Genomic DNA, 15,092 nt, shown 5'->3' on the forward strand with positions numbered 1-15,092 from the left:
CTGAATTTACCTACTAGATGTCACTGCAATTTCGATTAAAATATTTTTTTAAATTAAATTCTTTTTTTATTTTTACTTAATTTAAATTCTGTTTTAGAATATTTCAATGCAATTTATTTTTTCATTTGTTTTTTTTATTCATTTATTCTGAATTTAAGAATATTATCCTAACGTTTAGAATAGTCATTTAATTAATTCTATTCTTAAATTAAGAATACATATTCTTAAATATATAATAAATTAATAAAAAAAAATTAATAATTAATATAAAAAATAAACATGCTTTAAAAATATTCTTTTATTAATAGTAAAAATTACTAGAAAGAATCTAAAATAGATGCTGATATTTATTCTTAGACAATAAATTTCAATAAATATTTTTGAAAAAAAAAACAATTATAATTTCATCTTATTCAAAACAAAAAAAAAAATTTTTTTTCTATAAAATACTTTAGTGAAAATGGTGAATAGATATTTTAATCGATCTATTTTCAATGTGTAAGGAGTTCAAAGCAACTGGAACAGGTATATAGATATACCGCGTTACAGAATACCTAAGACAGTATATTTACTGATGCACTTAGACCGGAAATCCCGGTGTGTAGCCACTCTGTAGCGTCATGCCATGGATTTTGCTTTGTTAATGCAGTCGACGATGATATTTAAATTCAAATCTTGCGCAACCACCATAAAGATTTCTGATTCCAACCATGAGAATCCCTCACGAAAGAGATAAACGCTCAAAATTATAAATATATATTTTTTAATTAACTTATAGTAATTTTTATTTTTCTCTTTCGCTAAAGAAAAGACCGAAATAAATTTAAAAAAAAGGATTCCGTGAATTTTATTTATTAAAATTATTTATTAAATTAATTATTTTTTAAATTAATTGAATTAATTATTAAATTAATTAATTATTTAACAGTAAAATAACACAGAAAAAGCAATTTTTATCACTAGTACTTGTCAACGGCTTCCGCATTTGAAATTGACGCGCATATATGGCGATAAAGTCTTAAATCAAATTACCACTAAAATATATATGCATAAATTTTCTCGCAATGTTCACACGTCGATGATCACACGACATATCGATTTGACGTGACTCTACTTACTGATCTCATCTCCCATTGGAATTAATTTCTATGATCAAATTACTAGAGTACCAGGTCAAATAAAATTGATCGCGAATCTTTCACAAATAATATATATTTATTATATATAGTAATTAAAATTCAATTGAAAAAATATATTTAAAAATTAATTTTTTTAAAATTATTATTCTTGTATTGTATATAGCTATATCTAACGATTGGCGATTCTTTTAACGAGAGTTTACTGTATCTGCTTTAAATTTTGAGATATACTTTCCAAAATTAGCTATATATGTGAATATTCAGAATTTAGATGTGGTCTATTATCGAGAGTACACTGTATTTCTCTTTTGTAGAATTTCTTTGTGCTTTGTTATCGAGGTTATACTGTATCTTTTTCTAATGAGTGTAAATGGGTTTTTTTTTTTAGCAAGAGACCTAATTGTATTTCGGATATTTAGAAAAGGACTCTTTTTGAGAGTTTACTGTATTCCTAAAATTCAAAGCTGTTTTTATCGAGGATTTACTGAATTCAAAAAACTTAACGCGTTTTTTATCACTAACACTTAATACATCGAGGGTTTACTGTATTATGAAAAAGAAAAGGTTTTTCTGTATTCCTAAAACTTATCGCGTTTTTTATCGAGGGTTTACTGTAGCCCTAAAACTTAACATTTCTTTTTCATCGAGAGTTTACTGTATTCTGGAAAAGAAAAGGTTTTCTTTTACCGAAGGTTATTTTGTATTTCTAAAACTTACCGCCTTTTTTTATCGAGGGTTTACTGTAGCTCTAACATTTAACATTTTTTTTTCATCGAGGGTTTACTGTATTCTGGAAAAAGAAGGTTTATTTTACCGAAGGTTTACTGTATTCCTAAAACTTATCGCGTTTTTTATCGAGGGTTTACTGTAGCTTTAAAACTTATCGCGTTTTTTATCGAGGGTTTACTGTAGCTCTAAAACTTATCGCGTTTTTTATCGAGGGTTTACTGTATTCTGGAAAAAAGGTTTTTTTTACCGAAGGTTATTTTATATTCCTAAAACTTACCGCCTTTTTTTATCGAGGGTTTACTGTAGCTCTAAAACTTAACATTTTTTTTTCATCGAGGGTTTACTGTATTTTGGAAAAAAAAGGTTTTTTTTACCGAAGGTTTACTGTATTCCTAAAACTTATCGCGTTTTTTATCGAGGATTTACTGTATTCTTAAAACTTGAAATGGAATTTTTTTATCGAGGGTTCACTGTCTAATATTTGAGACGTATACATAATACTTCAATATAAAAATGAACACCGCACGTCCTTCCTGAATTTTTGTAATGTAGACACCACATCCTAATTTTTTTTTTTTTTTTCTAAATAGCCACATTCTTCGGGAATATTATAATATCGAATTTTTATATTTTGTGTCGTTTTTCGGGACACAGGAAGTATGCCAATGTAATGGGAGAAGTGAAATATACAAAATACAAAGGGAACGGGATGTCAGTGTTGCGCATCTACCAACAACGAAATAAGTCGACCACGAAATGACATCCGTCGGTGCTTCCTTTCCAACAACATCTCTCTCTCTCTCTCTCTCGTCTTCGTTTTCCCTCTTTTTTTTCCCACCTGTTATTTTTATATATATATACTGTTCACTAATTTACATTCATAAAAAAAAATGGAGAGACAGTGAAAATTTAAAGATATTAAAAAAAAATTACAGTTAAGTTTATATTATAAAAATTAACAATGATAATAAAATTATCGCTTATTTTCACTTTAAAAATTTATTAAAATAATAGGCAGATTTTCTTGGAGAAAAAAATTTAAATTTTTAATAAAAAAAAAAAAAAAGAAAAATAGAACACTGGCATTTTTATGCTATAGTTCTTCTTCGTGTTGAATATTTAATTTTCATGAACTTTGAACAAGCGGAAGATAAGACTTTACTAACAATTTGTGGAAACACACGGCAACATCGATTTTTCAGTAAAAAAAAAAGAAAAAAAAAAATTTTTTATTTTTTTTTCATTTAGCAACACACGACGGAAAACGTGTACATTGGTCTAAAGAATATATATAGATAATATATGCAAAATAGGATTATTGTTTTCAGTAATAATTATTCATATTTATATATACTCGCAATGTTTTTGAATATATGAAAAACTGACTTCCTTATACACTTTTTATTTATTATATATTATACTGTCTTTGAATATTTAAATTTATTTTTATTTAATTTATCTGTAACTTCATTTTAAATTATCATTAACTTTAACAATCATCGTAACGATTTCAGTGTGTAATTATATAACTCATTGTTATTGTAACTACTATAGACAATAATTGTACTATTACTTTAAGCCGCGAATATATAAAAAATTACTAGCTCGATGGCCGTTAAAAATTAAGATAATTTACATTAATTTTAATTTGAGAATTACATTTCTTAATTAAGATGTTACACGAAGAAAAATGAAAAAAAGAATAAAGTAACTTTTACTATACTTTAAAAATAAAACCTGGACTTTCCGCAGTTTCTGCGCATTTCTTTCAATTTTTACTCGAGAAATAGCAAAAGTTACTCCGAAAATAGCAAAAGTTACTCCGAAAATAGCAAAAGTTACTTCGAAAATAGTAAAATTTACTCCTAAATAGTAAAAATTATTCCGAAAATAGTAAATTTTACTATTTTTGGAGTGAAAATTTTCAGAAATGCGCAGAAACTGCGGACAGTTCAAGTTTTACTTTTAAAGTATAGTAAAAATTACTTTATTTGTTTTTCCATTTTTTTCCGTGTACCTGAATTTACTCAATTTCTTATTTTAAGACAGTAATACCATAATTTAAGATTTAATTTCTTAATCTTTTCTTAATTTAAGATACGGATGTTTAAATTAAGATCTATTATCTTATTTTGAGATATGTAATATAATTTAAAATCGCACTGTCTTAATTTAAGATTCACCTGAATAAAGATACATTTTCTTAATTTAAGTTTCGTACTTAAATTAAGACATACTTTCTTAATTTAAGCAAACTAGAACTTAAATTAAGACCGACTTCATTAATTTAAATTTTAGTTTTACTTGAATTTAAACTCTCTATTTCAAATTTAGGTATACTAGAACATAATTTAAAAATAACTTTCTTAATTTCGGTTACTGGTATCTTTTTTAAAAATTATTTTCTTAATTTCAGTTACACCGTATTTAAAAATTACTTTCTTAATTTAAGATATCAGTATACTTAAATTAAAAATAAAATATTTTTTTTTTTGTTTTATTACAATAACGAATATCTTAAATTTAGCCTTGCTCTCTTAATTTAAGACATTGTTACTTAAGTTAAGATATTAGTACTTAATTAAGTTTTACTTTTTAATAATATAATTTTGTTTTGCTATTAAATTATCAATTTACGTAAATTGAATCAGCTGACACGATTTTAAATTCTGGTATATATATATACTTAATTTCTTAATTTTTTTTTGACTTAAGACACTAAAATACTGAAATTAAGACTTACATTATGAATTAAAGGTACTTTGACTCACTTTTTGAATTTCCAACTTGCTATATACCTGTAAATAAAAAATATTCCAACTTTAGATAAAATTAAGACTATATCACTTGAATTAAGAGAGCGGTATTTAAATTAAGAAAAAATGTAATTAAAATTTATTCAATTTGAAGGGTTTTTTTTCTACTATATCCATTTTGTGATGAAAAAACAATTTGTTTATTTATATATATATAAAGAAGTAATCGAAAGTCGCCTTTCAAAACTCCGTCCCTGGACAAAGTTGGTAGAACCCAACGAAGGTGCGGGACATATCGGGGGGAGTTTATTCCACGAGCATGGAAGGATGGTAAAGGCAAAGTGAGGCCTAAAGTTCGTTTACGATGCCAGTTGCGCTCCTGCCGTTCCTGTGAGATCGCGCGTCCCTTCTCTCTATAAACAAATCTTTTTTTTTCTCTCCATCTCTCTCCTTCTCTCAGTGGGATTTTTATATTATTATTATTGTGTTAGTTTTATATTCGTATATGGTGCATTATTATTATTATTATTAACAATATCTTTCTTTGGACCAACGGGTTCTGCGCCCACGATTTAAACACACTTTCTATTCTGACCTCGAGGGGGTTTCGCCACTCGCGCGATCAAAATTCGCGCGTGGGTGTTTGTCCTCTCTCATAAACTTAAATCTATGAGTTGAACTTTTTTTTTTTTGAGAGAGAGAGAATTTCTCCTAATTAAAAAAAAAAAATAACCGGCAAGAATGACAGCTGCTCGGAATTTAAAACCGCGCAGCAAGAAACTGTCACGTGCTACGAATCCACAATCGATGCCGGGACGCGAGATAACTGTTTTCTTCTCAGTGATATAGTATTATTATTATTATTTTTTTTTTTGATGAAGTGCAAATATTAACAAATATATATATTACCGAGGAAAAATTCTCCTCTCTTTTGAGAGGAATTGTGAAAAAAAATAGCCCCCCCCTCAAAAAAAAAGTAGTGAGGAAGTTTTCTTTGGAATGAGTGACGTTTTTTTGAAATTGGAGAATAATAATAAAAAAAAAAAGTGTTTCTAAGTTTACTGAAAGTATTCGCAATTCGTGACGCAAGCCACAAGAATTAGAAGAAGAAGAAGAAGAAGAAGAAGAAGAAGAAGAAGCAGAGGAATTAGGGGGATTGGAGAGTTAAGAGTTTATTTACGTTTCAAGCGGTTTTACTCTTTCGGCGTTTATAGACTCATCGTCGCCAGTTATAACTTTGTCAAAATTATTCTATCAAATTTTCTTTATTGAAAACAAACAATATAAATAATTGTGACATTTTTTTTTTAATCAAGAAAATTGTGAATATATATATTTTTTTTTTTGTGTGAATTTGGAAAAGTGTAATACAAAAGGCGATCATGATGGGTGTATTGAGATGGAGGCAAGACTTGAGGTCGGAAGCTAGTCAACAGAGAAGCAACACAGATAGATCAACACATTCTCACACTCTGCCGAAACTTGTTAGTCAGGTAAGAATGAAAAACCTGTGCCAGATGCATTGCAGTGTGTCAACTAAATTTTTGACCTGCTGAGTTTCACTTTCCCTTGAAAAACCTGTCATAAACATATAGGAGAGGGAGAGAGAAAGAAAGAAAAGCATGACCACAAATTCTAAAAGTTTCGTCAAACAAAGCTTGGGATAAAAAATTGTATTTGAAATTCTAAATACACGAGCAAACAGAATGGAATATTTGTTTTTCTTTTTGTGATTTGAAAAAAAAAATTTAAAAAAAAAAAGATGGAAATTTAGTTTTCAAATTTAGAAAATGCGATACGAGGGTCGTTTTTGTTTGTATATAGTTTCAAATAATGGTTATTTAAATAATGGTCTTCAAACAATTGTTCTCATTACTCAAAGTTTAGATTAATAGAAGTGGAAGATTTTAAAAAGTTATTATAATGATTCACGGAAGAAAAGAAAAGGTAATTTTTACTACTTTCAGAGTAAAATGGAAACTGTCCGAAGTTTCTGTGCATCTCTAGCAACTTTTACTTCAAAAATAGTAAAATTGACTATTTTTGTAGTAAATTTCACTGTTTTCATAATAATTTTTACTATTTCTAAAGTAAATTTAACTATTTTTGGAGTAAAAGTTTGCCAGAGATGCGCAGAAACTTCGGACAGTTTCCGTTTTACTCCGTAAGTAGTAAAAATTATTTTTTCTTTCTTTCCGTGTTATAATGTTGTGTGTAGCCTAGTGGTCAGCGTTCTCGACTCTCAACAATAAATCTAGAGTTCGATCCTTTCCGAAGGTGATTTTTGTCTGTTATTAGTGATTGTTATTTCTTATATTATTTTTAATTATTCCTAATTTCTACTATTGTTGACAGTTTTAAATATCAGTTAATTCGATAAATAATAATATCAATTAATATTATAATAATTCAATTTTAATTATAAATAGAATTAATTATAATAATTATTTTTAACTTATACTTTTATAAAATTTAATATTTATAACAGTAATAATTGGTAGTAGTGTGCCACAATTTAAATTTCGAACTCGTCACACATATAATGTATAATATATTATTATCAATCGGCTATTGCGTCGCGATTGCTTAATTTCTACTATATATATATTATCAATGAATGGAGATAATTTTTTTTTCGACTAACGAAAACACTTTTTTCAAACAAAAATATATATAGTAAGTTTTTAACTATATATTGTGTATATTTAAAATAAAAAAATTCATTTCTCTACAATTTTATACTACAGCCCTTAAATTTTGATTAAATATGTGTCAAACTATATTACACTCTAAAAAAAAAAAAAAGAAAAAAAAACATACAGTAAGGGGAAAGCAGATTCATCTTATACTGTTGATAAAATAGAATTAAATAGTGTCCTTGAGTTCAAATATTTTTCTATTTACAACTGTCAAATTATTATCCATATCATCATTCTTAATTTAAAAAAAGAATTCTACACCTTAATCTTTTTATAATTTTCGTGCGATAAAATTAAAAATAGCCTATTTTTAAAATAGACAATATATAGATTCAGATAATTTTATTTTTAAGTATTATTATTAGGTCCTATTGTTTTCTATTATTATTATTATTATTATTATTATTATTATTATTATTATTATTATTATTATTATTATTATATTGTATTTGATATAATATTATTAATATTAATATAACATTAATAATAATATTTTTCTATTTTTATTATCATTCAAGTGTTATTATTTTTAGTATTATTGAAATTTTATTTACTGTTTCCTGATATTTTCTATATATAAATTTACAGTTGAAGAAAAATTTCTAACTATAAAATTTTAATGTTGCTAAAACGTTATTATGAAAACTTTAATGTATTATATATATATATACATTGTATTAGAAAAAAAAAACCGAAAAATTTAAATAGAATTTACTCTTTTTTACGCAGCTTCGATACAAGATAATAAATATTAAATATACATATTTTTTATATATAATAATTTTAAAATTGACAATGATTCTATAGTAAAAATTTTTTTTTTCCTTGCGTGTTCAATGTTAAAAGAATTGCTTTTTAACTGCACGTGTTGTTTATGTATACTATATATAAATATTCGAAGCGTGTAATGTAATCCGATATAATAAATATATATATATGCATATATTTCATATGGTTGATCAAGACATATTTCATGGATCATAATTACTCTAATCGAACATGATCGCTCGTCTAAGGTTTGATAAAATATATAGTGTGTGAGAGAGCTGTGTTACATAGTTTTTTGTTTATCTAATCAAAAAATTATTTTTATATTTCCTTTTTTATTCGATTGAGAATTAATTAATTTCCACCTTCTATATAGACAGTGTATTATTTATACTGTATACGTAATTAGTACTTGGTTCTTTTGAGTTGCTATTAATAGATAAATATATATACACAAAGTTGTCTATATTATAAATTTATCATTGTTAAAAATTGTTTCGTAATTTACTTCGCTTTTCAATTATTAATAAATTCTTATTTAAATTATTCTGATTATGTACTAATTTAAGATAGTATTCACTATAATTTTTAACAAACCATTATTCGCCATTATTGGTAATTTGAAGAAAAAAAAAACACCCCGAAAAATTCGATTCAATTAATTAATAAAACCCTATTTTCGCAACACATGTTCATTGATTAAAATGAAATGAAGAGAAAAATCGATAACTTTATCAGTATATATATATATATATATCAGGTGAAAGTAATTGTACCTAAAAGGGTAAAAAAATGTTTGAAATATAGATTATTTTTTTTTAATATCACGTGAGAGACCTTATCGGCGAAACCATATGACTAAGTATATATATATTCGTGTGGAGTTACCGATGAATCATAAAAAAAGGAATATTGCGATCGACATATAAATACAAGAATAACGCGAGCTCGGTTCTATAATCGATTTTCTGAGACTTACTGGTCTCTCTTGATTCAAGAACACAATAGAGGACATTTTCCCATTTAAGATTTATTATATACATGCACGCGGACATTCGAATATACAAATATTAGTGCCTTCTCGTTACAATAATGGTTCACATTTATTATATATATATTTGTGAAAGCTCACGAAGCTTGTAAAGACTCTCTTTCTCTATGCCAATATAATAATAGTAATAATTCAATTCTTAATCATCGATATGATTGTTCACGATTTACATTACATTGAAATTATTATACATACTACTGGTAACGTAACTACCATTATTATACGAGAGTTACTGGTAACTAATATTAATGATAACTATACCATTGTGAATAACTTCAATTACAGGGAGAAAAATGGAAAAACGAATAAAGTAACTTTTACTATACTTTATAAAAGTAAAATTGCAACTGTCCGCAGTTTCTTCGAATTTTTGGCAATTTTTACTCGAGAAATAGTAAAATTTTACTATTTTCCGAATAATTTTTACTAGTTTAGGAGTAAATTTTACTATTTCTGGAATGAAAATTGGCAGAAACTGCGGACAGTTTCGGTTTTACTTTTATTAAAGTAATATATAGTAAAAGTTATACCCAAGCAGCACGGTATATTCCCTGAATATCCGTTGAATACCGCACAGTGGAATATTCTCATGATCTTCTAGGAAAATCAAAATGTCCGCATCATGGGAATATTCCATAGTGACATTCAGGGTATATTCCAGTGACATTGAGGGAATATTCCTCGGTGACATTCATATTGGAATATTTCAGTGACATTAAGGGGATATTCAGGTATGATAATGTGGAAATATTCCAGTAATATTGAGGGAATATTCAGTATATGCAACGGTTAAATTAGTGAAAATTCACTGATTTTTCAGCGTATGTATATACGCTAATTGGTAACAGTGGTACACGAAGAAAAAGAAAAAGTAATTTTTACTACTTTCAGAGTAAAACTGGACCAACTCGAAGTTTCTGCGCATCTCTGTCAATTTTTACTCCAAAAATAGTAAAATTTATTATTTCTGTAGTAAATTTTACTGTTTCCGTAGTAAGTTTTACTATTTCTAGAGTAAATTTTACTATTTTTGGAGTAAAAATTGCCAGAGATGCGCAGAAACTTCGAGTTGGTCCAGTTTTACTCTGAAAGTATAGTAAAAGTTACTTTATAAAAGAAATCTTTTTTCTCCGTGTATACTTATCGCTGATTCAAATTTATAGAGAGTGGGAATATTCCACAGTGGTATTCAAGGGATATTCAGGGGATATACCGGGTGCTGCTTGGGTATACTTTATTCATTTTTCCATTTTTCTAGTAACCAAATTTGCTATATGGTAACTATTATAAATATATAGTAATTTTACTTTCTTTTTAATACAAAAACAAAAAAATCTTCTTTCTCTTTCTGTCCTCACTCGCTTTCATATAAGAAAATTGCAAGAATTATAATTTCGCGAAAGAATTTGAAAAGAGTATTTGAAAAAAATCACTGACTGGAAAATTGGCAATAATTCTACGTCTTATTTCCGAGAGTTTCACACGATTTCGCTTTGGACCACATTTTTCTTTTTTTTTCTAAACAAACCGTTCTTTTATAGGATGTTTCTTTATATATATATATGTAGTTTGTAACTTGGAAATCATGGCGTCAGTAAATATAAGAATGACTTTATATATATATATATAAACGAGTGAAGAATATAAAGAACAGAGAAAAAGTAGCAGACGCTCTTGATTCTGGCGAAAGCGGTTTTACTAACTGTTAACTTTGACGATCTTGTTCGCGTATAAGCAATTTTCTCCGCTACCGTTAAGTTCTTCTCTCCTAAGTTTTCTGCTGAGTCAAGTTGAGTGTCTTTTCAAAAGTATATATATATACGTCTTTCTCATTTTCCCATATACATACATATATATATATACTTTTATTAGAACTCTCGGACCAAGTTATATAAAGGTCTCTCTCTTCTTCTTGATCGTTTAGAAAAGTTTAAAGTTTAAAGCCTCTTGAAACGATTCTCGCGCACGTGCTCAATTGACTTCGTATAAATACTTATAATATCATCTATAAAGAAAGAAGGAAAGAGAAAGAGAGACGGCTGAAACGAGTTTGATTGCTCTTTATATACCAAAAAAAAACCATAAACTCACTTTGATTGATAGTGTACTGTTTAATGTAAACTTACAATTATTAATATAATGTAATTTACAAACCAAAGAAACGAAATTTACTTTAAATGAGTACAAATTTTAACTATAATCCCAGTGGGAAATTTATCATTGGCAAAAGAGTGGCCCAATATTGGACCATCATTGGTCCTATATAATGGGCAAATGGTTACCATTGGCAATTTCCCACTGGGATCTGAGTTAAATACTCACTTTTTTGCTATTAAATTATACACTGAGAAAAAAAATTTAGTGTTTGTAACAAAATTTGTTTGGTTAGGCAATTTTGGTTCTTGAAACCAAATTTTGGTTGGCTGAAACAAAGTCGTAGGGTTATCTCAACCAAACATTTGGTTAGGCCAACAAAATTATTTGGTTGAACATTTTTAAATTCCAACCAAAATTTGGTTACAACAACAAAATAATTTGGTTAACATAACAAAATAGTTTGGTCTAAAAAACCTAATGATGGTTTGTTGTCCTAACCAAAATTTGGTTGCGACAACCAAATAATTTGATTCGCTCTCTTAAGAGAACAGTTAGTTTAAATCTCTCACAAGGATGGGTAGTCCAGTGGTCAGAGCTCTCCACCTTCAGTTTTAAAACAGAGGTTCGATCCCATGCGGAGATGAGATTTTTCAAAGTCCACAAATATTTCAATTGGATAAATATAAATTCAATGTTAAATTGATAATAAATAAATAATGAAATAAATAAAAAAGATGAAAAGAAATGAAATAAAGTAGAATAAAATTTTTAATATTACAAAAAAAACTGTTTATTTGATCAACCAAACATTTTTGTTGACCTAACAAAAAAAATTTGGTTGAGCTAACTAAACATTTTTGTTATACCAACAAAAAACACTCAACAAAATTTTTTTGGTGACCCAAACAAATAGTTTGGTTGCTTAAATACCAACAAAATTTTTCTGTTGGCCCAACCAAATTTTGGTTGCTCTGACTAAACATTTTTCTCAGTGTAGTTAAATTTTACTAATTTTATGGTAAAAATAAAATAGTGGTAGTAACGCGCCAGTAGTAATTTCTGTTATAAATATAATATAAAAATTTGTTACAAATTTTCTTTTTTTGAATATCAAAAATTTAAAACAATTTAAAAAGTCTCTGAACTGAATCTTTTATATGAGATTTAAAAAGCCTGAAATTGACATTATTTATTCTCTCTTTCTCTCTCAATTTTCCTGTGGCACAAATAGTGCAGAACGTTTTGGCAACAGTCCTAATTTAACGGTAAATATCTTATGATTAGGTGGATACATATTAGCATGTGAGCCAAAAAAAAAAAAAAATATCAAAGAAAATTGAAAGCCTAATACTAAATAGGAAGCCAGGTGCAGAAATTTTTTGTATATGTGTAAACTGCAGCTGGCAATATCTATATACACGCACACACTCTTGATATGACGACGTCAAGAGCTGTTTCCGGTTAAACGATCGATAAGTGACAAAACCTACTTGTCGAACATCCGCATTTATGTTGTCGTTTTGTTGTTCCCTATATAGTTGTTTTTTTTTTTTTTATTTTTATTTTTTGACTCACGTGAGGTCCCACATGTAAAAGAGTCCACTCTTTAACTCTATGGTACATATCCTCTCTCTTGTCATTCAACTGCCGTTTGAAATTAGATAGAGTTGGACAAAACTGGAACAGCTGTAAATCAGTTTTATGTCACACATTCGAGAGATAAATAGGACCTCGTTGCAAGCAAATAGTCTCTTTAATTTTCAAACAACCTTGATCTTATTTAGACAAATATTTCAGTCAATTATAATTTTTTTTGCCTTTTAAAAATTAATTCAAATTCGATTTACAAAGTCTGTAAAAAAAAATTCTCATTTTAAGAGGAAAATACCCTTCTAATATATATATTTTCTCTCAAAAAGAAGAGTATTTTTTATTTCTTTTCAAAATGAGAATAAAATAAAAATACTAATTGTCGCAACCAAATTTTGGTTAGGACAACAAACGATCATTTGGTTTTTTAGACCAAACTATTTTGTTGTATTAACCAAATTATTTTGTTGTAACCAAATTTTGATTGGAATTTAAAAATGTCCAATCAAATAATTTTGTTGGCCTAACCAAATGTTTGGTTGAGATAAGTCTATGACTTTGTTTCAGCCAACCAAAATTTGGTTACAAGAACCAAAATTATACCTATAATCAAACAATTTTGTTGCAAACACTAAATTGTTTTTCTCAGTGTACGGTTACCATAGCAACTGTTTCCATGACAACCGTTACCATGACGTTTTTTTTCCTAAGCAACGGTAATATTAATATTGTCCACGAAACAACAACATTAAAATAAAAGAAAATAATTTAATTTTTTTTTTGAGATATACTTGAATCGAAAATTTTCAGTAGAGAAATTTTAATTGACCCCCTTTTTAAAATATACAAAAATAGAAATCATTTGACTTTTTTTTAATGATTCCGTTTTATGAAAATTATTAACACGAATGATGAGATAAATCACTCTGTGACTAAATTACTTCACGTCTCATGTTCCCTTGATAATTTCACCGCGAGCTGACTCACAAAAAGAGAGAGAGAGAAAGGGTATGAAAAAAATTCTTATAATATACTCGCGCACTCGACTCGGAAAAAAAAGAATCGTTTTTTTTTCTGTCATTTCTACGCAGTGATATAAGTTTTTGATATATACCACATGTGTAGAAAATAAAAAAAAAACAACTTTGATCCAAACTACCATTTGGTTATTACATATATATATATAGTGATAAAACGTTATACATAATGATATCGTTTTACCTCTCATTGTAACAACTGTCTGGCAATAAAATTTGTAAAAAAAATCCAAACTATTTTTCATATAGTTATAGAATTTGTTCATAATAAAACATAACGGAAACTATTTTTTATACGGGTCCAGAAATATTTTCTCTGAAATCAATACGGAAAACATTTTAGTTTTCTATTTATATAAATATTTGAACTCGTTAAAAAAAAGTTTCTCTTTCATCTCGAAGCAATTTTTCGTAAAATGCTTTTAAAGTTATTATTCTTTTTTCTTTTTGTGAAAGGAATTTCGAATCCGACAACGAAAAGAAAAAGATTTTCAAAAAAAAAAAAAAACTTAAAAAAAATTTTCTTAGAGTAAGATTATTTAAAAGAAAAAATAATAATAATCGAATTTTTTTCCTACATTGAGAACATATTTCATTGGTTACATTTTAAATCTATATTAAAAAAAAAAATTATTTAATGAATAAAATTTTCAACTCTTTTTTGCATTTCGAAATTTTTTTTAATATAAATTACGCGCATATAATTTCACCTGATTTTTTTTTGATCACTCACATTAAAATACCACTCGCGTTATCGTTATCTCAGCGAAAGGCGTTTTACAACATTTTATAATCACTTGAAATAATTTATTATTTACAACTTGGTTTTATGTATTGACGTTCCTTACGAAAGGATTTTTTTTCCTCCTGATATAATTTTACAGCGTTTTTTTTTTTTTTTTTTTTTTTTTTTTAAGTCAGAACTAAAAGTCAATTTTCTGCTTGATTGTATAATTAGGAAAAAGGAAGAACTTCCTTCTTTCACTATATAAAAAGATTTCGCCGCTGTCTACATTAACGGCGTGAAACTAGACATTTGGCTAAAGTCACGCCTTTTCACGGCGTGAAAATAGACAATCGACTAAAGTCACGTCTGTTAACGGCGTGAAAATAGATTGTCTAAAATGAAGATTAATATTTTTCCTCAATGATATGGAGGTAAAAAAAAAGTCATTAAAAAAGCTGACTTGAAATTTTGAGATGTATGCAAGAGAGTTGTTGTGACT

General features: G+C 27.2%; 2 protein-coding genes across 7 annotated transcripts in view; one reads left to right on the forward strand and one right to left on the reverse strand.

Annotated features, from left to right (window-relative positions):
- Positions 1 to 15,092, reverse strand: part of LOC127277278 (facilitated trehalose transporter Tret1-2 homolog) — a 220,635-nt gene that overhangs the window by 179,432 nt on the left and 26,111 nt on the right. Inside the window, exon 3 of one of the 3 annotated variants that reach the window (XM_051298261.1) lies at positions 4,640 to 4,666. The exons of 1 other annotated variant lie outside the window; for it this stretch is intronic. The gene's annotated coding sequence lies outside the window, so the exon portion shown is untranslated. Of the gene's footprint in view, positions 1 to 4,611; positions 4,667 to 15,092 lie in introns of all 3 variants that reach the window. One more of the 3 variants, XM_051298262.1, reaches the window with a different exon arrangement.
- Positions 1 to 15,092, forward strand: part of LOC127277277 (rap1 GTPase-activating protein 1-like) — a 135,246-nt gene that overhangs the window by 97,382 nt on the left and 22,772 nt on the right. The window contains exon 1 of one of the 4 annotated variants that reach the window (XM_051298259.1): positions 4,982 to 6,117. The exons of the other annotated variants lie outside the window; for them this stretch is intronic. Within the exon in view, the coding sequence (XP_051154216.1) occupies positions 6,007 to 6,117 (111 nt within the window). The 5' untranslated portion in view covers positions 4,982 to 6,006. Of the gene's footprint in view, positions 1 to 4,981; positions 6,118 to 15,092 lie in introns of those variants that run through there. 4 annotated transcript variants of the gene reach the window in all.

Source organism: Leptopilina boulardi, unplaced genomic scaffold (assembly GCF_019393585.1).
Source record: "Leptopilina boulardi isolate dan_hultmark-lab unplaced genomic scaffold, ZJU_Lbou_2.1 LbouV2_165, whole genome shotgun sequence".
NCBI lineage: Eukaryota > Metazoa > Arthropoda > Insecta > Hymenoptera > Figitidae > Leptopilina > Leptopilina boulardi.